We start from the raw sequence: 27,127 nt of genomic DNA, 5'->3' as shown, positions 1-27,127 counted from the left end.
CATGGATAGATTAAGAATACACAATTAAAAGATTTTCCTACATTAATCTTTGTTAGAATTCAAATCTAGAATAATAATAATCATAATTAATGGCAAAGTCAATATTTGCAGCCTCCCACCCCCACCTCCAAATCCAAAAGTCGTGTACGCTATACACTTGAGGATCTAGCCCATTGGTCAACAGTAAAGCTTGTCTTTGCGAAGGTCCTGGGTTCGATCCTCAAGAGTACCAGCCTGTCACCCCCATGGTGCCTTACCTGCCTACTGGGCTTGCAGGATGTTCAGTGGGCCCGGGAAATAGTCGTGGTTCGCGTAAGCTGGCCCGGACACCCCGGGTTACCAAAAAAAAAAAAAAAAAAAAAAGTCGTGTACGCTATGTTGTAAATCTACACACACATATATATCCCCAATCTTTAAGTCTATATTATATTAGGTTTGAATGAACAGGAGAGGTAGAATCAAAAAATAAAAATTAAAATTTTTTTTAATTTTAATTATTTTATTATTTAAGCTATAAATATAAATATTATTAAGGGAAGGGATGGAAAAATAATTCTTTTGTAGGGTCTGTCTCCGTCACTAGATGTGAGGAATTATATTTTTAGTTTGTTTGTTTTTGTATTTTAAAAATATTATAATAATAGTTATTTTTAAAATAATTTTTAATATTAGTACATTGAAATAATTAAAAAATATTTTAAAAAAATTAAAATTTTAACAAATAATATTTTAATTGTAATATGAAATATGCTTTTAACTATCAACTTGAAATAAAAAATAAATGTTAAATAATTTTTTCTTTCTAGTTTCATGATATTAACATAATTAAATTTGAATTGTGCTTAAACAAATCAATTAAATCACTAAAAATCCTCCTTTAAACCAATCTTCGACACATGTTTTATAGATAAACCTACCAAGTAAGCCGAGTTTAACGAATATGGTTAAGCTTGATAACGAGTAGCAGGCATGACAAGTCGTCTACAACGATTTTTTCTCACCAGGGTTACCCACCTCTTTCCATGAACCAAAAAATGCCAAGACGAAAAACAACAAAAGTCCAAGTCAAAATTGAAGACAAGTTCCAAGAATCCCGAAAACCCACCACCACCACAACAACCACCTTCTCCTCCTCAACCACTGCTACCAGCACCTCCTCTCTCCTCCACCTCTTTGAGCCCTCCAAGTCCCACCATATTGGTCTCTCCCCATAACCAAAACCCCACAAAAAACCACTAAAAAGATCAAAACGTTTTTACAAAAAATCCACAGAGCAATTGAATTCCTTATGGAGGTGGAGGTGAAATTGCGTCTGTTTGATGCAGCAAATCACAGCCTGTTAAAAGAAATCCTTTCACCATTTCACCTAAAAAAACTCAACCAAAAAAATGTATTTTATGATTCTGCTAATGGCGTTCTTGCTTCTCAAAGAGCAGTGCTTCGCTTGCGTTCATTCAGTGATAACAACGATGAAATCACGCGATGCGTTTTGTCACTCAAGGCAAAGGCAGTACTGATTAATGGGGTGAGTCGTGTCGAGGAGGATGAGGAGGAAATAGAGCCATTGATTGGAAAGCAATGCGTGGAGGAAGCTAGCAAGTTGGGGTCGATTGAGTCGAGGGTTATCAAGAGGTGTAAAGACGAGTTTGGGATTGATGGGGAAGTGGGTTTTGTGTGTTTAGGCGGTTTCGAAAATGTGAGAGAGGTTTATGATTGGAGAGGTTTGAAGTTGGAGGTTGATGAGAGTAAGTTTAGTTTTGGAGATTGTTACGAGGTTGAGTGTGAGAGCGATGATCCTGAAAGAGTTAAGAGAGAGCTTGAAGGGTTTTTGAAGGAGAATGGGATTGATTACAAGTACTCTGAGATGTCAAAGTTTGCGATTTTTCGAGCTGGGAAATTGCCTTAGTAAGTGAAAGATTAATTTTCGGACTTGTGTTTTATTTTTCCTTTTGATTTCTGAATGATTCTTCATGTGAAAATTGCTTGTTGGTGAATGATTGTCATTCAATGTTATTTTTTATATATTGTTGTTGGTGCTTTAGAAAATTGCACTCTTTGCTTGTTCTGTAGTTATTGAGTAGTGACTAGATGATTGTGGATGTTTTGTGAGAGGACTGTTGTTTGCTGAATGATGGTGTTTCTATTGTTAATGTGATCTAGCACTATAGCTTTATCCTGGATAAATGTCAAAGTCTGGGAAATGACAACGGTCAAGGAAACCATTTATATGTTTTCTCTTTTATTCTTTCATGAAACCTGGCCAATTCTTTTGAAGCTAGATGCCTAGTAACTGATTGTTTGACATTTGTTCATTATATTCGTTGTCTGAGATTCAGTTGCCAGTTGCGTAATACATCTTCTACAAAGTTCTAATTTTTTCTTGTTTAACATGTGGTTGCGTTCTTTTTTGTACGATTGATAATTGATTCTGTTTTGCAATTGCTAACATTCATTTTGATCGCTTAGGTGGGCACTGTAAATAAATCTTCAATTTAATCTCATTTGTTGAATTTTTTTGGGAGCATCCTCTTTACCGCAAAATGCTTCTGTAATAACGGATGAGATGTAGTCACCAGAGAACTATAGTGATTGTGCTTTGTGTGCAGTATTTTTTGCTCTTGAAAACCAATATGTTTACGTATCCTCGGAACAAGTTGTGTCCAGATGCCTTTGAGCTCATCCATATTTACAACAACTAAGAAGTCTTCACAAACCAATCACTTTGATTCACAAACTACTAAACAATTTGATCAGCTGGTTTAGCCACTCACTTGCCTCAAAGGAAGTTTATTTGCACTGTTCACTACTTTTACCAAGTCTGTTTATCAAAAATTCAATTCAGTTCTTACCTTGGGTTGTTTAGTTGTTCCTCATGGCTCTTGAAAGAGTTCATTGAGTTTCTTAGCATGCATTCTTGATCAACTGTTATTAGGTAACCAGGCTATGAGCTTACAAGTGTACCTCTTCTCTTGCATTTGATAGCTTTCCTCATACAGGAACTTGCAGATTTTTCATGTCTGTCACTTTGCATCACATGTTTCTTAAATGGCGAGGAGAAGAATTGCAGTAGCGATGCATATTTTATTTACTTGGTTATGAGGCAAAAGAAAGGCATTTTTTTTTCATTCTGCTCTAGCCATGTCTGCAAGTCCCCTGCATGTTGTTAATTATGCCGTGCTTTCACTTATAAATGGACAACAAATTCATACCATCGTTTGAAAAGTTCACGATATGGCATGTTCTTTTGAGTCAATGAGGATGTCATTCTCAAACTGCAACTATGATTAATCTGACAATAAGATTTCCGTTGGCATTGCTATGGTGATTATCCATTGATTCATCCTTTTGCAGGTTATCTCAGCACATGCTTATTTTGTGGAAGTGGTTCTAGCACTGGAACCCAGTTCGAAGACAATTCTGAAGAGCACTAAATTTTCTTCTCTTGAATGCATCTTGCTGTCCTGCTGCAGCTGCACTCTCCTGTAGGCATCGATCTGGGCAGTGAATTCTATTTTTCTTGGCAGTGCTAGTTTGAACTCGAAAAGTAAATTATTTCTGTTCTGCAAGGCTGTTATACTATAACCTTGGAACAATGCAGTTATACTGTAACCTTGAGATGTTTTCGTGTCCTACAATTGTTCATCCTTCACATGCAGATGATCCTTTTTTATTGTGATCTTTTTTGTGTTGTCTGTTTGTTGGTGGTTATCTGCTTGCCCCTAGAAGGAACTGAGTCGCAAGGTAGCACTACTGTATTCATCTCCTCATGGAATATCCTCGAGATTCAAGAAGGGTTTATAAAACTTACTGGATCAATCACCAGAAAATGCTTGAGTTTGAAGGTGGTTATGGTGAAGTTCGGGCTCTTCAAAAAGAATCGAGTCTCTACCAAATATTTTAATAGAATTCAACGCAAAATTATGAGGAAAAGTTCGAAGAAAATTCCAACGAGGGAATTCGATTCCTAAGCCAAACATGAAAAAAAAAATAATTAAAAAAAAACACCCTTAAGGCACCAACATGAATCTTACATGGTAAAATCATGAAGGCACCAACATGAATCTTACATGGTAAAATCATGAAGGCACCAGGGATGCACAGTGACCATAAAAAAAATAAAAATTAACCTGATAAAACCCTAATAAAAACATTTTGCCAATCTAACGATGGGACCATAATTTAGCATTTCTTGCAATGCTGTTGGAGATTGAGAAGGAGTATCAAGTTGATATACAAGGAACCCATGCTTGTGCCAAGCAGTTCTCCTCCACCACTTTAACAACACTGCAACAGTCAGCACTAATCTCAAATTTTGGATTTGATAGTGATGATACAAGCTCGAATGCACACCTCAGGACGCCTGGTACAGCTTCATGACATTTCTGCCCTTGGTCACCAGAATTTGGTGGCGCATATGGATTCCGGGCTGGTGGGGCTGGGGGCTGGTGGAGATGGGAGATCTTTGGCTGGTGGAGGGAGATGAAAATGGGGCGGTGGGCATACGCATTGACAGAGGCAAAACTTGGAAACTGGGCCAAACTGATACCAATGTGTTTGTGATTTACAACCTTGAGCACAGGAGCTTGCACAATTAGCATCTCCTGAGCAAATCATTAACGAGAAATGCTAAGCAAACAAAAAGGATTACGAAAACTTGAAACCTCATTCTGCCTTCTCTGCTCTCTTCCCTCTTTTTTACTTCTTTCTTGTTGAGTCTGCTAGGTTTGCTTAGGCTTTTTATAGAGTGTTGTGGTTATCCTTTGAGAGTTCTTCCCCCCTTGAAATCCCAACTAGAGATTGTTGCTATCTGGATATGGTATGAGTAAGTTTTTTAAAAAATGATTGATTTTATCTTTTTCAACACTTTGCTTTTGGCTTCGAATTCTCATTCTTAATTGCTGGACTTCTCATTGGTATTTAGTTGACCATGTCAATCTCACTTTAACTAAACAATAAAAATAAGTTTAAAATTAAAAATTGAAAAATCAAGAGCTCGTATGTCTCTTGGAATTGTCCTTGAGCCTGCTGCACTGGTCTCTCCTAATTCTAAATCTCGATTTTGGTAATGTCAATAAAAACATTGGTGTTCATCATTTGATGGAGTATCTGGCATGTTATTAATGGAGTGATTGATGAAAGTCAAGGACACGTCAGCTAAAAATAATTATTGATAAAGAAATTAGGTATTTAATTGCATAGAATATAGTATGTTTTTGCATTATCAATTATTTGCTAGAAAATATGGTCACAATCTTATATAAAAATGTATATATCTATAAAAAACTATATCATTCAATCACATATATTTTTTTTTTGTTGTAGGGGCGTTTTCATCGTTAAATGCTAACTTATCTTAACTTGAAAAATATGATTATATTTTTTTTTATTTTTTAAAATTTATTTTTAATATTAATACATTAAAATAATTTTTTTTTTAAAAAATACAAAATAAATATATTTAATTTGACTAAATTGGCCTGCCATGTACTGTATTCTAAAAAAAAACCTATAAAAAACAAAGAAAAAAGATGAAAATATCCAAAGAAACAAATGAATTATCGAGGGGAAAAAAAGGGGAATATTCATAATCGTAAGCAGACTGGCTCTAGACCTATGGCATCCTCCTGACTCTCTCTCTCTAGCTACAATCCTAAGGTCCCAGTCAACGCGGACGGCCAAATAACCCCACTCATAACTTTTCAGGAAAAAGCTCCCAAACAAACACAAAGCAAAGCATCCTCTTTCCTTTCCTTTCCTTTTTGATCTCATCAGGACAAATACTTAAAACCCAAATCTTCATTTAAATAAATCTTTCAATAAATTCACATCTCCAAAGATGTCATCAGAGATTGAGATAGTAGAGGAAGATGTGGTGGCCCAATCCAACGATCGAGAATCAGCAGCTGTTAATGGAGGCAATAGTAATAATGGGGTTGCTGTTGCTGGAGAAGACAGCTTGAGAAATGATGTTTACACAGCAGCTGCTTATGGAGATTTAGAGAAGCTTCAGAGATTGGTTGAGAGTGAAGGATGTTCTGTTTCTGTACCTGATAACCTTGGTTATTATGCTTTACAGTGGGCTGCTTTGAATAATCGCACGGCTGCTGCTCAGTATATTATCGAGGTTTGTTTCAATTCTGGGTGGATTTTGTTTTTTTGATTGGTTTCTTGAAACGGGTTCTTTTGTTTTTTGTGTTCTTCAATGGATTTGTTCTCCTTGCTTGTTTGATTAGTTTTGACTGATGGGTTTGATTTTGATGTATTGAAGGGTTTATTGATGTTTTTAAGTGTTTATTGTTAGTCATTTCTCGATCAAAAGTGATGATTTTGATCTGGGTAGTTAGATTTTGTGGTCAAGTTTGTATCTTTTAGTTTGAAGTTTTTGAACGAAGTTCAAGTTGTTTGGTTTAGGTTTGATGCATTGATGGAGTTTTTTAAGTGCTTTTGTGTATTGATAGTGGCCCTGGGTTTGCATGTTGGTTCATTTTTATTTATTTTTTTGGTAAAAAAGTGATAATTTGATTTTGGGAACTTGATATTGTGGCAAAGTTTCTGTCTTTTAGTTTGTTTGTGTTGATAGAAGAGAGTTCAATTAATGATATGTGATGTATCTGATTTGGATTTGATGATATAAGATGATCGACTGATTTGGTACTGTATGTTTTTCTGATTGCCAGCATGGAGGAGATGTAAATGCGGTAGATCATACAGGCCAGACAGCATTGCATTGGACTGCAGTCCGGGGTGCAATTCAAGTTGCTGAGCTGTTGCTACAAGAGGGTGCGGGGGTAAATGCCGCCGATATGTATGGCTATCAGGTTAGTGTAATCCTTGTTGTGCAAATATGCGTTCACTTTGTTTAAGGGAGAGATAAGATCTGTTTTATCAATTGTGTTTGAAGTTATATACGTGTTGTGAAATTATTACCTGTTTTTTAATTGGTACCTCTAGCGCCTGGTCATGAATGCTATTGGCATGACAACTCTCTGGTGCATGTACTTCTACTGTTTTTTCTCTCAGTGGTTTATCATTCAGGATAAACATATATAGGAAGGATGGATATCTAAAAAATTTGAGACACCTTCATGCAATCTGTTTGCCTGTTAATACACAGTGTTAAGTAATGTCACAATGATTGTTTACATCATTTTTCATGGAAAACTGCCTTAACTAGTTGTGTTGATTCCCACCTTAGAGATGTTTGCGAGGGTATCTTCAGTTGTAACGATAAAAGTCTTGGGCTAGCAACCATGAAGGTTGAAGTTTGATTGGTTATTTTATGCACAAATGATAAAAATATAGGATCATTTGAGGAGCTCTTCACCTCCCATTCAAGGGTACTCTTTTTTTTTTTTGTTGAATAGTACTGATTCCCCCTCTCTGACACTTGGATATGGTTATAAGTAGGTCAGCTTAGTACTCTTTGGTTAATTGATTTTTACTATAATTTAAGTAGGTTGAATTGAGTTTTCGGATCCCTTGGCTACTGGCTCTTTCTTCGCCTATTTTTTTCATTCTTCTTCAAGGGATTCTGTATCCAGGCCGCAAGAGTTTCAATGCAAGAGATCATGTATCAATCAAGCAAAAAATTTATCGCTTGTTGCTGCTTGAACACAGTATAACCGGAGTTGATGGCTATGCTTAGACATTCTGTAATATGTATAAGAGGACCTTTTCTCACATGTAAACGGAATCCAAGACATTGATCATACATAGAAATGGTTTAGTTTGCATATTTCCCTTGAAGGAAGCTTATCGTTCTAGTAAAGCTTCCAAGGTCACCATTGCAAATCAGTATTTGGACACACAATTTGATCATTGGTTTCCATTTTAATAACTTCATCCATTTAATAGGTTCTTTAGCGATGGAAAACTTCCAGATATATCAAGAGAAAATACATTTTAAATGGGATGAAATTTTCCATATTTAAGGGAGCAATTCTACAGTAATCTACTAAATGGGATCTGTCAAAGGGGTTTCAGATTTTTCTGTTTGAATGTTGAAGTGATTGGAACTTGAACTTAAGAAGTATAATAAAACTATTTTCGTCCCTGCATTTTTTAGTCTTGAGTGTTTAAGGGTTCGGTGACCTTGTTGATGCCATCTCTATTTATAAACTCAGGTTGCTTGTTTACCTTCTAAATATCCCCTTAAATTTGTGCTGCTCTAAGAAAGGCACCTAGTAAGTGAATTGTTGCAATTTATTCCTACTATTTGAAACATTTTTAAAACTGATGCTGAAACTCAATAAAATAATGAAAGCAAATCAGGTTTTCAGCTTAAAATTGATAAAAAAAAATGCGGCTCAAACTGGTTACGATATAGCATATAGGAGCATGAGATTGGTTATAACAGATGGTTTAGGGGCCTGTTATTGATTAAATGAGGGTTAGGTAAAGAAGAGAGCCAGGAATGAAATCCCTGAGCTGCAATGCTGACTGAAATATATAGGAGGTGAGCAACAGTTTCTGTAACTGGCATGACCTTTGGCTTAAAATCCTAAATTCAAATTTTCATAATTCTGTCCTAGTTAAAAATGTTACCGATGCTTAAAACTCTGTGCTATCAAAGCACAGGCAATCATATTTTTGCCGTGCCTTTTTTTTTTAGTTGTGAAGATGCCCTCTCAAGATTACCAATAACTATTCTCTATCCATTAACTTGGACTGTCTTAATCATGTTTGATGTGAAAATGAAAACGGAAGGTTTCTAGATGCTGTGCTCTGGCTTTCCTGTCCTGAATTGCTGGTTATTAATTCCTCTAACCAGTACTTATCTGTGAAATCTGAGGATAGTGACACATTGGTTGTTAATTGGACATCAATGCAGACAACTCATGTTGCGGCTCAATATGGTCAGACAGCTTTTCTCTATCACATTGTCTCAAAATGGAATGCTGACCCCGATGTTCCTGACTTTGATGGAAGAAGCCCTTTACACTGGTATATAAGAATTTCTACTTCCCTTTTATTGTTGAAAAGGTTATTTTTTTCTTGAAACACTTTTTTTATCTAAAAATATTTCAATGTTTTCTTGCTTGGGCTACACCATTGTGGTTTGTTCGCTATAATGTAACAGCTTGCTTAGCCTTTGTTTTTAGAATATCAGCTTATGCTTTTGGTTTTGTTGACAAATATCTGTGGGTCACATGCTTAAAATCAGCAAGTTAGCTTCCATATTAAATGTTAAGCCAGTCTCAATTCCTTTATCGGTCATTATTTTGTTGTATTAAATAGCTCCTGTGCCAAGAATTACGTGCCATAGTTTCCTTTTTATCAGTAATTGGTAGTGTTTTGATTTTTTTTGTTCATTTGTTTCTTTCTTGGAGTATTTTAGGGCTGCTTATAAAGGTTTTGCTGATTCTATACGCCTTCTATTGTTTCTGGATTCTTATAGAGGACGCCAAGATAGAGAGGGTAAATCAGCTTCCCAAATGTTTGAACTTCCGTTTTGTCAACATATAAATAATTAGTGAAATATACATGTGTTAATCTGTATGGATAAGTGTTTCTATTCCCTTAACATTTTTCACTTATACATTAGGATGCACTCCTCTCCATTGGGCTGCTATTAGGGGTAACTTGGAGGCATGCACAGTGCTAGTACAGGCTGGAAAGAAGGAGGACTTGATGGTGACTGATAACACTGGCCTTACTCCAGCGCAGCTTGCTTCTGACAAAAATCATCGACAAGTTGCTTTTTTCCTTGTATGTGTCCGCCAACAAAAAATAATTTAAATTGGTTAGCATTGTTACTTTTTTGAGGGATTTATTGTTTTTTCCATATGTTCTTATGTGAGGCTCAAGTGCTTTTTGTGGCTGGTGATTTGCCATTGAAATGATGTCTTCAAGACTGAATTAAAATAATATTGCCACAAGCAAGAAAGGATAACAATAAAAGAAGTGTATGCTAGAACTGTTGCAAGAGGCACCTGGAACTTGGGAAGTCACAAAGACAACATAATGGTAGGATTCCACAGAAAAAAGGAAGCTTGTATCTGGTCTTGTTGATTTTGGATGTTGTGTTGCATCTAGTTATATGAAGTGTGCTATCTCAAAGCGTTTTTTTCTTTTTGGATCTCCCCCACATTCACTTATTTGGCTCTCATATCAGTAAAGCCCTTCCTCCCCAATGTGAACTATAGTTGCCAAATGGTGTGTGGTTCTAGGTTGATAGTTGCTTGATTTGATTCTATAATTGTAAAAACCCTTTTCTGACAGAAACCCTTCCATCTCAATAAAGGTCTTCAATCTCATTTGAAAGTCTATATGCAGAGTCTGGTGTTTCCTTCTAGGTGTCTCCATTTGTATGGCCATCCTATCTCAATGCAAACATGCAATAGACCTTCTCTCTTGGACTGGTCTAACTGTTTGCAAGCCAGCTGAGATTCCTATAGGATCATTAGTTCTCAGTTGATGAAAGAGAACTGCAGGAGGATCTTTCAATGTATAGATGTTTGGATGGAAACCTAATCTACCTGAATGTGACTAGACCTGATATGCATAGCATATGCTTTTTCTCCCATTTAATTTTCATTTTCCTTCCAGGTGTGGCTTGGTGTTCTGTTTGCATTCGAATCTTTAATTTTCCTAAGAATTTTGAAAATGCTGATGAGTTTTCTGTTTATTTTCCCAAGTTCCCTAGTGTTCTATTCTAATTTGAAAGTCTCTGAAGTTTTTCTTCAAGTTATATTTTCTGATAGAATCCCATTCTGCAGGGAAATGCTAGAAGGTTGCTTGACAAACAATGTGATGGGAACAACCGCCTGGGACGCCTCTCAAAGTTGGGGCTTGCACCTGTGTTGTGGTTCATAATTATACTTCTCCTGTTGATCTATGTTCATTCTGTCATCCTGGGTATCCTCCATTATCTTTTTGATACAATGTATTTTTATTCCTATCATCAAGACTATCTACAATGTCACTTTCTTACATTTTCATTTGATAACTTTGGGTGCAGCTTCAAATCTGCCAAAGTTAACAGCTGGCTTTGGCCTTCTTGCCTGGCTTGCTGTTTTCCTGGCTACTGCTGGACTAGTTATGTTTTATAGATGTAGCAGGTATGCTCTATTGTGCATTTCTAGTGACTTGTTGAATAGTTGAATAAATCCATGCTAGAACTGTTGTCTAAGTGTGCTATCACTTCTCTTTTTTGTTGCGAAAGAAATCATTAATAAGTAGAGAAATATGTGAAGGAAGAGATGTAGTTCCTATTTGAGGCCTCCATCAATGGCTCAGGGGGTTTTGCTATCATGCAATGCTCAAAATCAGATATTTATGGAGTGAGCGATTTGATATATTGAGATACAGTAGGAGCACTGTTTGTGAATTGATTAAAGGGACCATTTAAATTATGAGCAAATGGAAAAATTTCTTTGCATGTCTAGCCGTGACTATTTGTGGACTGTTCCGTGTGATATAAATCATGCAATGCCTTTAATTTGTTTTATTGGAGCAGCATTCTGAGACAGTTCTGTCCTGTTGAAATTTATGGTCAGAATGTTTCAATAGACACGGAACCCTTTGGAGTCTTAGCAGATCTGCTTCGGTTGGCTATTGTCATGTTCGTATGTTGTCATAAAGACACTTGTGTCTGCTGAGAAAAAAACAAAAAATTTCTTTTCTTTTTAATTTTTGGGAATTATGTATATTTTATTTTACCTTTTCCTTTCCCAAGATATGGTAATCACCTAAAGTTAACTTTTTAATGTGTTTTTTTGGTACATAATTAATGCTTCTCTCTTTGCATATTAATCTCCAATCGATTACATACTTGCATCCACACCTGTGCATATATTACAGTTGATGATAAAACATCTGATTCTTTTTTGTTCATTCTACAATGTGAATCTTTTGTGTACATGAAAATTTATGATTTAACATCTTACTTGAACACTGTAATCTCAATTGATTTTGGCTTTCTTTTTTCTCGGTGTTATTTCTTTGCAGGAAGGATCCAGGTTACATTAGAATGAATGGGCATGATCCACAGAATATGAAAGATGATGTACATTTCATCCCTTATACGTTAAGCATGTTTATATTATTACCATTCATGGCTCTTTGGAATGTAGAAAGATAGGTTTCTAATCAGTTCTTTCATTGAAGGCATACAGGGTTTCTATTTTCTTTCTTTTTGGCGCAGGCCCTGTATATTCTCTGATTACTTTTGTATCTATATTGTCCCTTTATTCTAGGAGCCACTTTTGAAGATTGAGATAAACAACCCTGCTTTGCTAGCTGGGAATTGGTCTCAGCTCTGTGCAACATGCAAGGTACTGATTTTTGTCAGCCTATATGTATCTTGCTCGATGAGTGTTATGTCTACCTTTTTCTGATTAATGCTTGTTTAATATCAATCCAATTTCATATAATAATCAGATTGTCAGACCTCTCCGTGCAAAGCACTGTTCCACATGTGATCGATGTGTTGAACAATTTGATCATCATTGCCCTTGGGTATCTAACTGCATTGGCAAGGTGTGTAGATACAGTTTGATGCCTTTTCTTTCAATTCATATTTCTACTTGGTATTTTACTAGCAAATAAAATATAGTTGACATCTTGCATTCGAAATAGAATTCAGTTGATTGCCCTGGCAATTTGTTTGATAACATTCAGCCATATAAATTGACCTTCGACAGTTTATAGTCCATGTGACTGTTTGGAATGCATGTCCAAGTGACAGACTTAAATAGATTGGCTTAATACTCACATTTAGTTTATATAATATGACTTGAGATTTCCTTAGTGGGACCATGCCATTTACATTTTCATGGTTTACCTTGCACAGATGATCAAAATCACTATTATTTTTCAATGTATTTACCTGTGTAAAATAATGTGATGTGCTTCTGATGCAGAAAAACAAATGGGAATTCTTTGCATTTCTTGTTCTAGAAGTTTCAGCAATGTTGATAACTGGTGCAGTGACTCTCACAAGTATGTGAATGATTAGCCTTTCAGATTCAAGCTGTTTCTAAACATATTTCTAGCTCTTTTTTTGGATGGGGGTTTTCTGATTGAGAATAATTGCTGTATGTAGGAGTTCTGACTGATCCATTTGCTCCGTCTTCACTGGGAGCATGGGTAAACCATGCTGGCTCTCATCATATTGGTGCTATATCATTTCTGATTATGGACTTCTTCCTCTTCTTTGGCGTGGCAGTATTAACTGTTGTACAAGCTTCTCAGGTAACTCCTGTAAACATTTGCTAGTGCTGAATATCAGAGTCTGTTGGTGTTAGGTGATCTGTTCTGTAGCAGCTGTTACTGAACAGTTGAATTCATGAACTTGAGTTGCGCGCTTATATTTTCACTTGACGTGCTGTTGTGATGCATTTTATAGTTGTCCATCTTTAGACTTTATGAAGTGGTAAGTGTAGTTTCTTGCTATTGCTGTGTGCTTGTCCGAAGAAAAAAAGTATTTTCTTTGGAGTTCACTTAATTTGCTATTCTATACCAAGCGATGGTCTTAGATAGGATAGCATGCGTTAACTAAGATTTACACAGCAAGAGGATATTATATGGTGTATTTGTAATCCAACTTTACTTGTTGTGAATGTTTTATGTGTTGGCAAGCTGTGCTTTGCCATTTAACTCTAGTGTTTCGGGCTGTCACTTTTAACAGTTTAGATGAATAGCTCTGAATCATTTTTTCTCCTGTCACAGATATCTCGCAATATAACAACCAATGAAATGGCAAATGCACTGCGGTATAGTTACCTTAGGGGCCCAGGGGGGCGCTTCAGAAACCCATATGATCGTGGCTGTAAAAAGAATTGCTCGGATTTCTTGATCAATGGTTACAATGAAGATGTGGATTATAATGAAGATTCTCCGCATTCTGAGGGGATTGGAATGATGCACATGTCGAGGAATTCAAACTTGCAAAACGGGGATGCTCATTCTCATCACATGAATGGCAATGGCCATGTGGCTATCAATGTGAATTCAGAAAATAAAATCCATCAGGGTCATGTCCATTCTGCCCATTGCAGCCATGATCACCAAGGGAAGCCAAGAACAGATAGCGCACCCTTGGGTTTGGGTGGTCTTGGTCTTGGGAAAAGCAGTGCCCGAACAGTTGAAGCTTCATGATGGTGTGATACTAGCTGAAATTGATATGTTTTGTATCATAAACGCATATGATATACCATTTGTAATTTGATTGATTGCTGCTCTTTTTTGCCCCCCAAAGGTGTTCAATTTTTGTACAAATTTGGCCTCTTAAATATTTGTAGCGGCTGTTAGTGAGTGTCAGATCTAGCATGTAATCCTCTTGAAAGTTAAAAGACTTGGGCACAGTACTACAGAGAGAGAACAATTGTTCAAGGTACCTTACCATGTAACTCGCTGTTTTTACATATTGTTAACCCTTAACAATCATGCAAGTCCCTGTCAATGTTTTCAATTTTTATATTGCAGATCTTCATTTTCCAGAGCTTTTTTGGGGTTTTATCCTTTCCGAAAAGCAGCAGTTCTGTATGTACCACTAGCCATCTAATTTTTGTTACCTCTTTGACTTCATGTGGTTCCCCACAAACAGTCCCCAATTGGTGAGTAATTTGAGGCATCCTATTCCCATGGATTTAGTCAAAACTGTTGATGATATTTTGAAATAAGCTTGCCAGATACTACTTTCTTGAATTATTTGGAAGCGAAGAGTTTCAAACTTGCACTCCATTTTACTTCCATCCAAGGCAAATTATTTATAGTGGATTGGATGGACAGTGTTGCTGACACTTCTCATCAAAACAAGGTGTTATTTTCGGATTACTTTATATACATGGATTAATTTATAAACTCTCTTTTTTATTTTATTAAAAATGAACTATTCATATGAGGTTAAGCAAACGTGAAATCCTTTTTATGTGATGAAATCCAATTCTTTATTCAATATTTTTAGATAACATAGGTATAAAATTTAGATAATATTTGGTATTACAATAATGGTTATTTTTGAAAGTATTTTTATATAAATATAATTAGTCCTATAATGAGAGAGAGTATGTAGTTTAAGGTAGGGCAGGAGTGTATTTCGTTTAAGGTAGGTGAGATGCAATTAGCTAAAAAAAAAACTCTGAAATAACTTTGTTTTTTTTCGCTTAAAAGAAAAGTAAGAAGTTTGATTATTCGACTTGAATTAAATCCTAAAGCAGCTAATTAATCCACCTAGATGGAGTTAATTCCACCAAAGTCGAGTTAAGTCTTGCAAGGAACTTCCTAATCATTCAATCCACCACCTGTGAATTAAAAATAACGAGATTCCCGTCTAATACAAGCAATCAATCAAGGCTTTTATGGAAGTTGTCTCATGTTTCTCAAGAATAATGATGAAAGTGCAACCACTACTTTAAAAATAAATTCTTTGTCAATGAATCTGCCATTGCTTCTCCTCCTCCCTTCAATCAAATGGAAAGTTATACAGAGGAAAGAACATTGCCGTCTATCCCATTATGTTGCTCTCATAAAATACCCTTTCGTGCACTTAAGCTTGGTATCATTAGCGCACTTTTATGATTAATTATTTCATAGTTATCCCTAACTATTAAATTCTATAAAATACTCCTTCTATCCACAGCATCCTTCCTCTCGTCGTCGTCTCCCGGCCAGCCGGCCCCACAGTTGAGTGTCTCAGGTGGATAACTTAAATAAATCTATGGGCGAAACAGTGGGCCGTGAATGCCCTCTTCGAAAATATCTCGATACATTTATTAGTATAGCCGTAGAGATTAGTGAAAGTCACGGATTCAAAGATAAGAATAGTCCCTCGATTTTGCAATAAATACTAACTCAGTACATGTTATGATAATTCAACTTTTTACCTATTAATTGCTTACGTTGACTCGTTAACTGAGTTCAAGATTTACTAAAGAAATTCACCTACTCGATATACGAGAATGGAGATTTTTTGACGAGTGGATTCATGAAAAAAAATTGATACTGGGGTTTCCATTCAGTTCATTGAAATTTTTGAGAAGTAAGTTGGAGTGAAATACTCAATTAAATTAAATATGTGATTTATCTAATAATGCAACGATTCATAATTTTTGTGTATGTTTAAGAGTGAAAATTGATTTTCAAAAGTGTTTTCCACTTGTAAATATATCAAAATATTTTTTTTATTTTTTTAAAAAATATTTTTCATATTAGTAGATTAAAATAATAAAAAACACAAAAAATTAATTTGAAATTCAAAAAATTCAAAAGTTTTTAGCCATATACCATCTTGAACGAATGGGTTAGAATAGAGTTTCCTATCTAGTATGTCTCCATCATTTCTTAGAAGCACAAGTACGCAAAGAAGGAAAAAAGAAGAGTAAACATTAATTAAATACCAAACTTGTGTATTTATTCTTGATTGAGTCTCAAATATAATGATTTATCAATTAAATCTTTAAATGCTTCCCACATTAATGAAGGGTCTTTTTGTCAATTTTTGCAAGCATTTCTTAGAATATTAACAAAAGAACCTGATTTGAATATTGTCTGAAAAGTGTGGGACGAAATTGATAAAATTTAGTTTGGGACTAAATTTAGATTAAGTACATAGGTCACGGACGAAATTGAGGTTTCCAAAAAAAGTTAAATGTATAGTAGGGATACGAGCTACGATTTGTGTACGTACAGTACAGAAAAGAAGAATGAAAAAATTAATAATAAAAATAATTGCACTACCCATTATTTCTCTTCTCCCGCCGGATAAAGCAGAAAGGACGCAAAGTGGGACCCATCAAAGCCAAACACTTATCACCTCATCAACCACCAATTTCCACGTGTCTTTCATCGAACGGTTCCAGCCCCAGTTCCTTCACCCCTCACTCTAACTTTCTCTGCTCCCTACTATTTTTTGCTTTCAGGTTCGGTGCTCTATCTCTCTCTAAAATCCTCTCTTTCCCTCTCCAAAGCTAGACCCTTTTAGTTCAGAAAATCGGTTTTGTTATTTGATCACTTTCACTTGATCACATCAAAGTTTGGCTTTTCTAAGGTTGTTTCTTTCTACTAACTTTGATGATGTTTTGTTTCCTTAACTGTAACTTTGATGATCATTAACTGATATTAAAGGGGCACGATCATGTAAAGTTTTGGTTTTTGTTGGTGTAAATCTTGATTTTGTAGCATAAATCTTTGTACTTTTCTTTAGAACTTGATACAGTGAAGCGGGTTATCATTTGATTGTGATTGAAGTTGTGATTTTTGTTGGAAATGAATATTTACATGTGCCCCCTTTTGTTGTTCTGGGAAGTTGGATTGGTTTGGTTTTTTTGAATTGAGAGATGAGACTTGCTTATTTATAACGGATGATTTCTCTGTCAATTCATTTCAAGCTTGCCTGTGGAATAAGAAAAAAAATGAAGAATTTTATCTGTGATCACCCTCTTTGCTTTTCGGAAATGGAAGTTGGTCCGTATTTCTTTATTAATAATGTTGTTTTGGCTTCCTTTGATTCCAGTTGTTTTCTTAAAAGTACTGATGATTTTTGTTTTGAGGTTCTGAAGTACGCACATGGCACGCCTAACTAGGAAAGCTGAACTTCTGGTGTTTTCTTAAGTTGATACAAGGAATTTTATCTTTGTTGTTTTTAATCCATAAGGTTTCTTTGTCTCAACTGGGGAAATGTTAATAGTGCATTAGAGTTTGCATTGTATTCTATATGAACTATATGATGGACCAACTTCAGTAGTGTTATCATGTTGTCACCCTAGATTATGGTAGATGGTTAACTTTTATAGCTTTCATATTTTCCTTGCTATACTAGTCAAAGAAATTCTAATGTGATACTTTTTTTTAACCATACAGGATATATTAGGCATATTGCCCTATGCTTTGGCTTTGAAATGGGAAACAACACCGATCTTCTGCTTGTTTGATGACATCAATAGATAACCAGCGAGATCACAAGTCAATGGGTGGAATTTGTTCAAGGAAGAGAGACCAGCAGGTTTGTGAGGGTAGAGTACGAAGAGGGGTTTCTGGAAACTATTGTAAAAGTTCAAGTTCAAAATGGCTGGGGACCACATTTTCTCGACCCAATGCTGATCTTCAGCCAGGATGCAGTTTCCCATCTCTCCTGGAATCATGCATCAACAGAATACGCGAGGTTACTTTATTTCTTAGCCTTGTGTTGCCGTAGGATTGTTCTTTTTGACAGTTCGCTCAAACTTTTATTCTTGATTTTAACAGGACATCAGCAGATATAAATCATTTTCTATGCTGCCAAGGGATATAAGTCAGCAAATCTTTAATGAATTGGTAATCTCACATTGTCTTACAGATGCTTCTCTTGAAGCTTTTAGAGACTGTGCTCTTCAGGTAATTTCTCAATGTATTTCAAATAGAAACACTTTTATGTTGTTGAGCATGGGCCAATTATCAGTTTTTCATGCAGGATGGAACTAATTAGTTTGCCTTTTTTTGTTAACAGGATGTCCTTTTGGGTGAATATCCTGGAGTTATGGATAGTTGGATGGATGTCATCTCTTCACAGGGTTCATCTTTGCTTTCTGTTGACCTTTCTGATTCCGATGTCACAGATGCTGGGTTGGGTCTCCTCAAGGACTGTTCAAACCTCCAAGCAATTGCTCTAAATTATTGCAACAACATTTCTGACCATGGTCTGAAACACTTAAGTGGTACATCTCAATCGATTCCCTTATTTTAGCTATGTTGGTGCAAAATCTGATTTCATTCTTTTTAACTCTTATTGCTATAGTAATAATTGTTACATGGGGCATGGTTTGTTGCTAAGTTGATGACTGTTTTTATTTTCTGCCATGTGCTTTATGGAAATAACCTTCTTAATTATACATGCTGCCATAACCCAAGTCTGTGTGTGTAAAATCAATGTGTTGCAGATTCTATATTCTGGGTGGAAATTTAACCTGCTATGTTATATGAAATATAGTAGTGGGTACATTCAAATATAAAGCTGATTCTTTAGCACAATTGGAGTACCAAAGATTAATGGAATGATCTTTTTATGTTTAGGGTTTACATTAACCATATGAAGTTGAAATTTGGAGTTCAAAGGAAGATGCTTATTTTGTTTGGAAAATTTAATAGGTCAAGTCATTTATAGTTGTTGTTTTTAATCTGTTTAATTTTGATTAGTAATTGACGATCTGCATGCATTCATTCTTAGTGAAACCATGCTGAATGTTATGAGGATAACAAAATCGTGTCTCTGGTAAAAAATGTTGAGTAAGTTATCTTGCAATGCTGCATGTTGCTTTGGTTGGTCATGAGTTGGCGGTACTTATTTTGCATAGCATTCAATGGAAAAGGTCAACTTCCCAAGAAAGATTTAATATGCACTCGGAAATAAGTCATACTTGGAGGAATTTTTGGAGCATTTTGAAGAGATCTGTTTGTTTATTTATTTATAATAGATCTCACAGATTTTATTTTGCCATGTGCCCATTTAGAAAAAAATGGCTTAAGTAAGCTCTGAGCTGCAATGGGTATGATCTGGAAAAAAATTAAAATTGACTATCTGAATGTTACTTGCCTAATGTGCCATTTGTAGCACGTGTAGCACGTGAACAGATGTTTTCCAATTTGATGTCTGAAATTGATGGCTGTTCTCTATACCATTCACCATATTGTTTAAATTTTTCTATTGCATGTCCAAGTAATTACCTATTTAATAATCATTCTGGCACTCCACTAATAAACACCAATCACTTGCTGGGTATTCTTAAGGTCTTACAAATGTTACATCCTTGAGTTTGAAAAAGAGCTGCTCTGTAACTGCTGAAGGAATGCGTGCCTTTTCTACCTTACTCAACTTGGAAAATTTAGATATGGAGAGGTGTTCTGGGATTCATGGTGGACTAGTTCATCTTAAAGGTTTGTCTTTTTGTTTGATAAATGCTTCAGGTTTCTTTGGTGTATTCTTCAGAGAACGTTGCAATTTTGCTTTAAATTACATGCTTCCTAGAGGTGTGAACAGAGTAGTTCAGCCTACTTATGACTTCATAGAGTTTCAATGTTAGCCTTTATGCCTAGCACTTCTATATCCTATCACGTGGGATTTGGTTGCAAATCTGCTGATCTGGCTCTCACTCTTCAATGCTGCTTTTTTTCTTTTCTTTTCACAGGATTAAAAAAACTTGAGTCCCTTAATATCAGTTGTTGTAAGTGCATCACAGATATGGACATGAAGGCCATATCAGGTACTTGTTTATTTACTTTCTTGTTTAATTTTGCCTGTAGGGGTACCTTTATATGTCTGTTTTTGTGAACATGCTTATCTTTCCAAATACCTGTTTCTTTGACTGTGATTTGAGGGTACTTGAATTGAATGACTCGTGAATGCACTGTTTGCCATCCTTGGCTGGCAGGAATACCAATGGCCCAGCTTCAGTTTTTAGCACTAAAGATGGGATTGTTAAAGAGTATTAAAAAAGTAGGTCTTCATTGACCACATTTAAGATAAAAAGGAAAAAGAAAAAGAAAAGAAAGAAAGGATGCAGGCTTAAGAATGTTTACTGGATGATGATCAAAATTTGTTGTGATTTCCTTTTCCAGATTTTGGTTGATATCTAAAGTCTCATTTTTCTCATGTTCCAGGTCTTACTAACTTGAAGGAGTTACAGATTTCTAATAGTAACGTTACTGACGTTGGAGTCTCTTATTTAAGAGGTACTTTGCTTCTCAGTTTTCTTCTAATAACATGGCTGCTTTGCTTCTCGTGGTCCATTTGCTTTGTTCAATTGTAAACAATTTTCTTAAGAGATATGGGCAGTATAAATTGCAGAAGTGCGTAGCACAAGAAAAAACAGAAAGCCACTAACAAATAGCTGTTTTTAATGGTACATTTCCAGAGTCAGAGAAAATCGCAGAGCCTCTCATTATTTTTGACCTCTTAGTTCATATGCTTTGGAAGAGATTCAAATATATTAATACTTAGACACAATCTTTAGACTAGATTGAGCTTGAGATATCACCATACCAACTTATATTGCAAACTCCATTACCGACTATAGGAACACCTGTGGTGCGCTTGTAAACAATTCCAGATATCAGGTTCTACCGAGTTCTCAATACAAAAAAGAAAGAAAGAGGTTCCACTATGTTTCTTTTCTGTTCTTTTTCATAAGCAAAGATTTACTATTTTTCCCAAAGGGATGCAATCCATATACCCCACATGGTGTTGCATAATGCGGAATGATATTTTTATGATCTGTGAAATGTGAAAGGGGAATGTGGCTTGACATCTGCTTATACCAGTGAATTTTCTCCCATCTCCCCCATCTCACCCCCATGCCCCAAATTTTATGATTATATAGTTGCTTTGCTTTTTAGGTTGTATGGCTATTAACAAAGGGTGATCACCTAAAGGCCTTTCCATATATGAAATTTTATTGTATGGACTATTTCTTCAGCTATTATCTGTTATTACTAAATTAAATTGCTTTGGCTCCCAAATATTTGAAATGGTCTACAATGATCCCACTAATCTGGCAAACGTGTGCCTTTTTAGCTAATGGTCATTGCACACTGTTTCCAATGTTTAGGGTAGATATGTAACAACATTTGTTTGTTATTGGCAGGCTTGCAGAAGCTTATTTTGTTGAACTTGGAGGGGTGCAATATTACCACTGCATGTTTAGATTCCATTTCAGGTTTACTCATTGTTTAGTTATTGGGTTTTCAACCAATACTTAATATATTGCTGCTTACTAATGGGAAATCAAGTAGGTGTTTCTCTGAACTTGTCTTTGCAGCTCTTGCAACCCTTGCCTACTTGAATTTAAACAGATGTCATCTACCTGATGATGGATGTGATAAGTTCTCTGGTGAGTGAATTAAGTTTACTTGTGACCTTACTATGTCCTTCATAAGTTTAGTGGAGCATATTTATTTAATCTTGATTTTACGGCATAAACATGTACAGGATTGAAAAACTTGAAGGTGTTGAGCTTGGCATTCAACGATGTAACAGATGCATGTTTGGTGCATCTAAAAGGTTTGCGATGCCTCCCTCCCTCCCTCCCTCCCTCTCCCCTCACAGAAGATACAGTGAACCTCTTTATAGTTGTACACTTCTTTGATGTTGTCTCTTAAGATTTATATGATTTATTTATTCATGGTCATACAACAGACCAATTATGTTTCAGTCACCTATTTTTTCTATGTTATTGCTCTTTCTCCCATAAAATGATGGTTCTTGCACTTATCATCTTCTCTGATTTCACTTCTATCAAGGCTTGAAAAATTTGGAGAGCTTGAACTTGGATTCTTGTAGGATTGGTGATGAAGGCATTGCTAATTTGGCAGGTATGCTGTTCTATCTTGAATATTTTGGCTGCTTAATAATGTCAGCTGGTGTGCCACCTTTCCACAGTGACTCTTGCTACCCAGGGCAAAAGAAACTCCTGATGAGATAAAAGAGCATCTGTTTTAACCAGCTATCCTGCATTTGGCCTTATCAAGCATTTTCTTATTATGAATGCTAAGTTACTTCTTTGTTTGGTTGTCATGTCGTTCTAGGATTAGTTTCAATTCTGGACTGCTTGTCTGTGCATTACAGGAAGTTATGACCTAGATAGTGCAGAGTATATTTATTAACTTTCTATAGCACATTGGATTTATAGACTGAAAAAACTAGGGGGTTTTAAATTGATATGTAATAAAATCAACTGTTACTTTGATTACCCCCCCCCCCTCCCCCCAGAGGGTTACTCATTTTAATTGAATCTGTGAGATCAGATACCATTCTGTTTCTAGAACTCTATTCTGTGAATGGAAAGTTAAAACTGTTTCCTGACTAGCAAAAGTTAGGTAGTTCCTAGCTCCTGTAACTGACAGTCCATGGAATGAAATTCCTTGCTAGCATTGGTTGAAATCTATGAGAGTATGCCTGGCAACCAGGTAATTCATCTCCATTTGAACAGGGAATAAAAAAGATTTTTATAGGCTGCCCTAATTAGCTTAGGATCAGGGCTTACATCAGATGAGGATTTGTAGTTCAAGATACTTTGCTGAAGATGTGCACAGATCCCTGGCAACTCATTCATGAGGAGCAGAGATAGCATCCTCGTTAGATCTCACAAATTTTGAAATCTTTGTATATCTTTTGGTAGTTAGAGAGGAAAAAGAACCCAGGGTTACATAAACCATTTTGTTTTATGTTATTTCAGATGGTCATAGCTTTGTTCTTGGTGTCTAATAGCTGTCGGTGCTGCTTTCCCCATTCAAGAATCTCCATCGGCTCTAAGGGTGTTTATAACCATGCATCTTGATAACTGAGAGCTCGTACTATTTGTATTTTGGAAAATATAGAATATGCTGGCTACTTTCTAAAGCAATTACTCAGCTTATTGCTGATGTTCCAAAGGAACCATTCATTGTTCATTGTTGTGTAGCAATGGCAACTACATGCAACTAGTGCTGTGTTTTTATTGGCTCTTTAATTTGTGAGCTTGTTGCATTTCTGGGAAAAAAATTTGTCGCGACAATGGTGCTCTAATGATTTTTGATTGAGGGGCAAACAGGTCTATGCTGTACTTGTGTTAAAGCATGCTTCTGATATCTGCTGGGTTCTCTCTTCAGGCCTTCCACTTAAAAGTTTGGAGTTGTCTGATACTATAGTTGGAAGTAGCGGGCTGCGGCATCTTTCTGGTTAGGATTCTATCCACTTACTATCTAGCATTTGTCTTGTGTGGCTCATGATACTTCGTCCCATTCTGGTTTTAGCTGCAGAATATTCTGGAACTTCAATTCCACCTTTTTTCTCTCTCCAGAACCATTTCTTCCTTTTCTTAATTCTCTTTTGGTGCTTGCATCTCACCATGATTAATTCTTCTCCCTTGCATGTTATTTGTTTCTCTAACTTTCAAGAGATTTAATGACTAGATGATTGTGGTTTACAGTGCTTTCAAAGAGAATATAATCTAGTTTTTGATTAGGTCTTGAATTGAAAATATAGATGAAGTGGGGAGTTGAAAAGCATGCTCATGTGTAATGCATATGCATGTTTACGCTGCTTTATATTTTAGATGTCCACTTATTTGACAAAAAAAACTTAAGCTTACCTTGCTTGAAGATTCCATGCTTGGAACATATGATACACCATGGCTATATTTGAAAGTGTCATTTATTGGCATGGTTGGTAGTGTATGAAGCTGAGTGCAGGTCCATATTCAAGAGCACTGGAATATTTCTACAGACCATCTTTGTTTCTCCTTTTTTATTCTTTCTTTTTTTAATCTTTTCTCCTTTCAGTTGGATTCCGAAGATTCACTCGCTGGTACTCATGCTTTGTTAATTCTGTTGAGGCATTGAAAATGGGACCCTAAATTCATTTGTAGTTTTTTCACATAAAAATGTTTAGAAAAATGTGGGCTAGCTGAAACACTAGAAAAGCAAATGCACGTTTAGCATAAAATTTGCTTGTTTGGTGATCCTCCCTTTAGTAGGCTTATTTAAATATCCCTTTCTTATGTTAGGATTTGATTTTGGAGATGAAATTGATGGGGGTTTGTTGCATTAACCATTATTTGTGTTCTGTCTGATGTGAATACAGCTTTTTACCCCATGCATCTCTCTGTGTATTTATCAAATGGAAGGGCTGTCTTACAATTTTGTCCCATTGTTTTAGGAATAACTCATCTGGAGAACTTAAATCTATCATTCACCTTAGTAACAGATGGTGGTTTAAGGAAGTTATCTGGACTGACATCTCTTAGATCACTCAACTTGGATGCTCGCCAAATTACAGATGCTGGACTTACAGCTCTTACGAGTAAGCATTAACCCACATCTAATTTGCCTATGAATATGAATGCAAGTATTCAGTTATGCAACTATTAGAAACCTTATGGTATTCTTGTGCTTAGTCATGTTTTGTTGAAATAATGTGGTTCTTGTGTCTTTTGAGTTAATGCCGGTAACCACCAAAACAATGGATAAGCGAACTTAATTACATTTATGAGCTCTTTCACAGTGTTATTGGGATAAATCTGTTGGAAGCTTAAACTCGGATGAGAAACTAGGAATTCGGAAATGAAGATTTTTTATTTTTGAGGTTACCTTCGTATTTGAAGCATAAGTTTCCAAATAGTAAACTGATGCAAAATACTGAAAAAAACCCTAATCTAGAAACCACAGAGAGAGAGAACTTTGAATCCAGAAGACAAGTCTTCAAAATCATACTGGATAATCTTCCATTTCTCTGTTTAATCATGTTTTGCCCTTGCTAATGCTTTTGTTGATGCAGGTCTGACTGGATTGACACGTCTGGATCTTTTTGGTGCTCGCATTACAGATTCTGGAACAAACTGTTTGAAATGTATGGATATACTTTATCATTGCATAAGTTGTTTCAATCCCAAGTTGCTTCCCTTTGTGCTATTGAAATTTGTGGATATAAGTAATTTGACTCCAGACTGTCCACAATCATTTTTTTGGCATAAAATTCCAAACTTCACCAGGAGTATTTTCGTGCTCTGATTCTGCCAAATGTTCTTACTCCTAATATTTTTATGCCAAGCAGACTTCAAAAATCTCAAATCACTTGAAATCTGTGGTGGAGGACTAACTGATGCTGGGGTGAAGAATATCAAAGATCTTGTACACCTGACAGTTCTGAACCTGTCACAGAATACCAATCTGACAGACAAGACCTTGGAGTTGATTTCTGGTATCATCTGCTTTTTTTTGCTCATAAGTTTATTCTTTACTGCATAGCACCTGGCAAATAAAATCATGTCATTATAGATGATGCACAAGGATACGTGTGCTTGTAGAGTTTGGTTTTGTCATGTTTCTTTGTTTTGATAGTGTGATGAAAGTATGAGACAACTTGTGCCATGTTTCTTGTTATTTGCACTCAATTGAGAAATTGGATTTGACTAAAATTTCTTTCTCATCTGACACTTGTTCACTATCTTCCTTGTGAACACAGGGTTGACAGAATTGGTATCACTGAATGTTTCAAATTCTCTCATAACCAACGAAGGATTATGCTATTTGAAGCCTTTGAAGAATTTACGTGCATTATCTTTGGAATCCTGCAAGGTAACTGCATCTGAAATCAAGAAGCTTCAGTCAACTGAACTCCCTAATCTGGCAAGCTTTCGGCCAGAATAGCGAGAGCCTGGTTATGTAACACCATGTATATAGACTGTTATCAACCTGATAGCATTGTGTACAGTTTAATTGTTGTATAAAGAAGGCCGGTAAGAAATAGAAAATTATTGGACTGGCAATGGGCATTGGCGGCGGAACTTGCAATGCATTTGCAGAAAGCTGTAATTACATGTAAATATTGCTTGCTGGCTGCTACAGAATGAATCTGTATATAAGTTGTCTATGTTGGCTGCGAACAACAACTATCTGCCCTGCTTTGGAAACTCCATTTTGCAGTGTGCAAGTCCCAGTTAATGGTATTAATTAACCGTGCTGGAAATAATATAATGTTTACTTTTGTAAGTATTCTTGCCATTTTTTTTGGTGCCCATCCAGCGGCGGTGTGCTTTATGTTAGTGTGCTTAAAAGTAGAACGATTATTTTTCTTTTCGTGGTTCCAGATATTTTTCTGATTTATCATGCAGGAATTGTGGATGTGCTTGCAGTTCTTTCCCCGTCCATCCCATTTGGTGGAAGATAGATTCTCAAAATCGTGATTAAGAAAATAGGATATCCAATGCTACACCTTAAGGCTTCTCCAAGTTTGTACTATTAAATGCACTGCGCATGGGGTGGCCTAATTTGTTTTCACATCCAACTCCGTATTGGTTAGATCTTCGGTTGTCTTTTCCGTATCTGAGTACTCGGATTTTCACAATCTTGTACCGGTAGTGTTAGTTTCAATCGGGATCGGTTCTCTGGGTGTTATGTAGGGGTTTGAGTGGGACATAATTTTGGATGTGGCGGTGCACCTAACTAGCCGGTTCTTAACGAGATGTTATGGAGCAGCTAGTCTTCTTGCCTTGGTTAAAACTGTGGTTCATACTGCAACTTACCCCTGTAGAAGTCTCGTCGGAGCAACAGTCTCACCTGACCTTACCACTGGCCATCACCAAAGAGGCCCGCTGAAGGATCTGTAAGATAAGAATTTTGGCGTTGCAATAAGAAATTATTGCACCGAATCTGCCTCTTATGAGTTACACGCCATGAG

At 36.0% G+C, this 27,127-nt stretch overlaps 3 protein-coding genes across 4 annotated transcripts; all 3 read left to right on the top strand.

Annotated features, from left to right (window-relative positions):
* The first annotated feature begins 988 nt into the window (after positions 1–988).
* LOC118032626 (triphosphate tunnel metalloenzyme 3-like) lies at positions 989–3,676 on the top strand. Of its 2 annotated transcripts, XM_035037388.2 has the most exons (2): positions 991–1,905; positions 3,352–3,676. In XM_035037388.2, coding segments are annotated over exons 1-2 (618 nt in total). In that variant the 5' UTR covers positions 991–1,288; the 3' UTR covers positions 3,353–3,676. The 2 variants fall into 2 exon arrangements, with proteins under 2 accessions (XP_034893280.1, XP_034893279.1); XM_035037389.2 differs by lacking the exon at positions 3,352–3,676 and having other exon boundaries at positions 989–1,906.
* A 1,903-nt stretch (positions 3,677–5,579) lies between these two features.
* Positions 5,580–14,426, top strand: LOC118032627 (protein S-acyltransferase 24). The gene is made up of 13 exons (XM_035037390.2): positions 5,580–6,124; positions 6,678–6,818; positions 8,831–8,943; positions 9,338–9,417; positions 9,545–9,708; positions 10,719–10,857; positions 10,961–11,060; positions 11,950–12,007; positions 12,198–12,275; positions 12,382–12,480; positions 12,864–12,942; positions 13,046–13,194; positions 13,672–14,426. Exons 1-13 carry the CDS (start codon positions 5,837–5,839, stop codon positions 14,098–14,100), a joined length of 1,917 nt encoding a protein of 638 aa, XP_034893281.1. The 5' UTR covers positions 5,580–5,836; the 3' UTR covers positions 14,101–14,426.
* Positions 14,427–16,831: 2,405 nt separating this feature from the next.
* Positions 16,832–26,439, top strand: LOC118032628 (uncharacterized). The gene is made up of 16 exons (XM_073409913.1): positions 16,832–16,990; positions 17,803–18,103; positions 18,187–18,315; positions 18,428–18,635; positions 19,705–19,851; positions 20,103–20,177; positions 20,575–20,646; positions 21,558–21,629; positions 21,732–21,803; positions 21,902–21,973; positions 22,213–22,284; positions 23,560–23,628; positions 24,608–24,751; positions 25,226–25,297; positions 25,502–25,648; positions 25,913–26,439. Exons 2-16 carry the CDS (start codon positions 17,873–17,875, stop codon positions 26,095–26,097), a joined length of 1,767 nt encoding a protein of 588 aa, XP_073266014.1. The 5' UTR covers positions 16,832–16,990; positions 17,803–17,872; the 3' UTR covers positions 26,098–26,439.
* Positions 26,440–27,127: the final 688 nt, after the last annotated feature.

This window comes from Populus alba, chromosome 6, assembly GCF_005239225.2.
Source record: "Populus alba chromosome 6, ASM523922v2, whole genome shotgun sequence".
Taxonomy (NCBI): domain Eukaryota; kingdom Viridiplantae; phylum Streptophyta; class Magnoliopsida; order Malpighiales; family Salicaceae; genus Populus; species Populus alba.
Note: the sequence above shows the minus strand (reverse complement) of the source record. Positions and strands in the feature narration are given on the sequence as shown.

Coding starts and splice junctions, on each gene's coding strand:
- LOC118032628 (XM_073409913.1), top strand. CDS start 17,873: ATGACATCAATAGATAACCAGCGAGATCACAAGTCAATGGGTGGAATT. Junction 18,316..18,427: donor TTAGAGACTGTGCTCTTCAG/GTAATTTCTCAA, acceptor TTTTGTTAACAG/GATGTCCTTTTGGGTGAATA. Junction 23,629..24,607: donor CGGGCTGCGGCATCTTTCTG/GTTAGGATTCTA, acceptor CCATTGTTTTAG/GAATAACTCATCTGGAGAAC.
- LOC118032626 (XM_035037388.2), top strand. CDS start 1,289: ATGGAGGTGGAGGTGAAATTGCGTCTGTTTGATGCAGCAAATCACAGC.
- LOC118032627 (XM_035037390.2), top strand. CDS start 5,837: ATGTCATCAGAGATTGAGATAGTAGAGGAAGATGTGGTGGCCCAATCC. Junction 6,125..6,677: donor CTGCTCAGTATATTATCGAG/GTTTGTTTCAAT, acceptor TCTGATTGCCAG/CATGGAGGAGATGTAAATGC. Junction 12,481..12,863: donor TATCTAACTGCATTGGCAAG/GTGTGTAGATAC, acceptor CTTCTGATGCAG/AAAAACAAATGGGAATTCTT.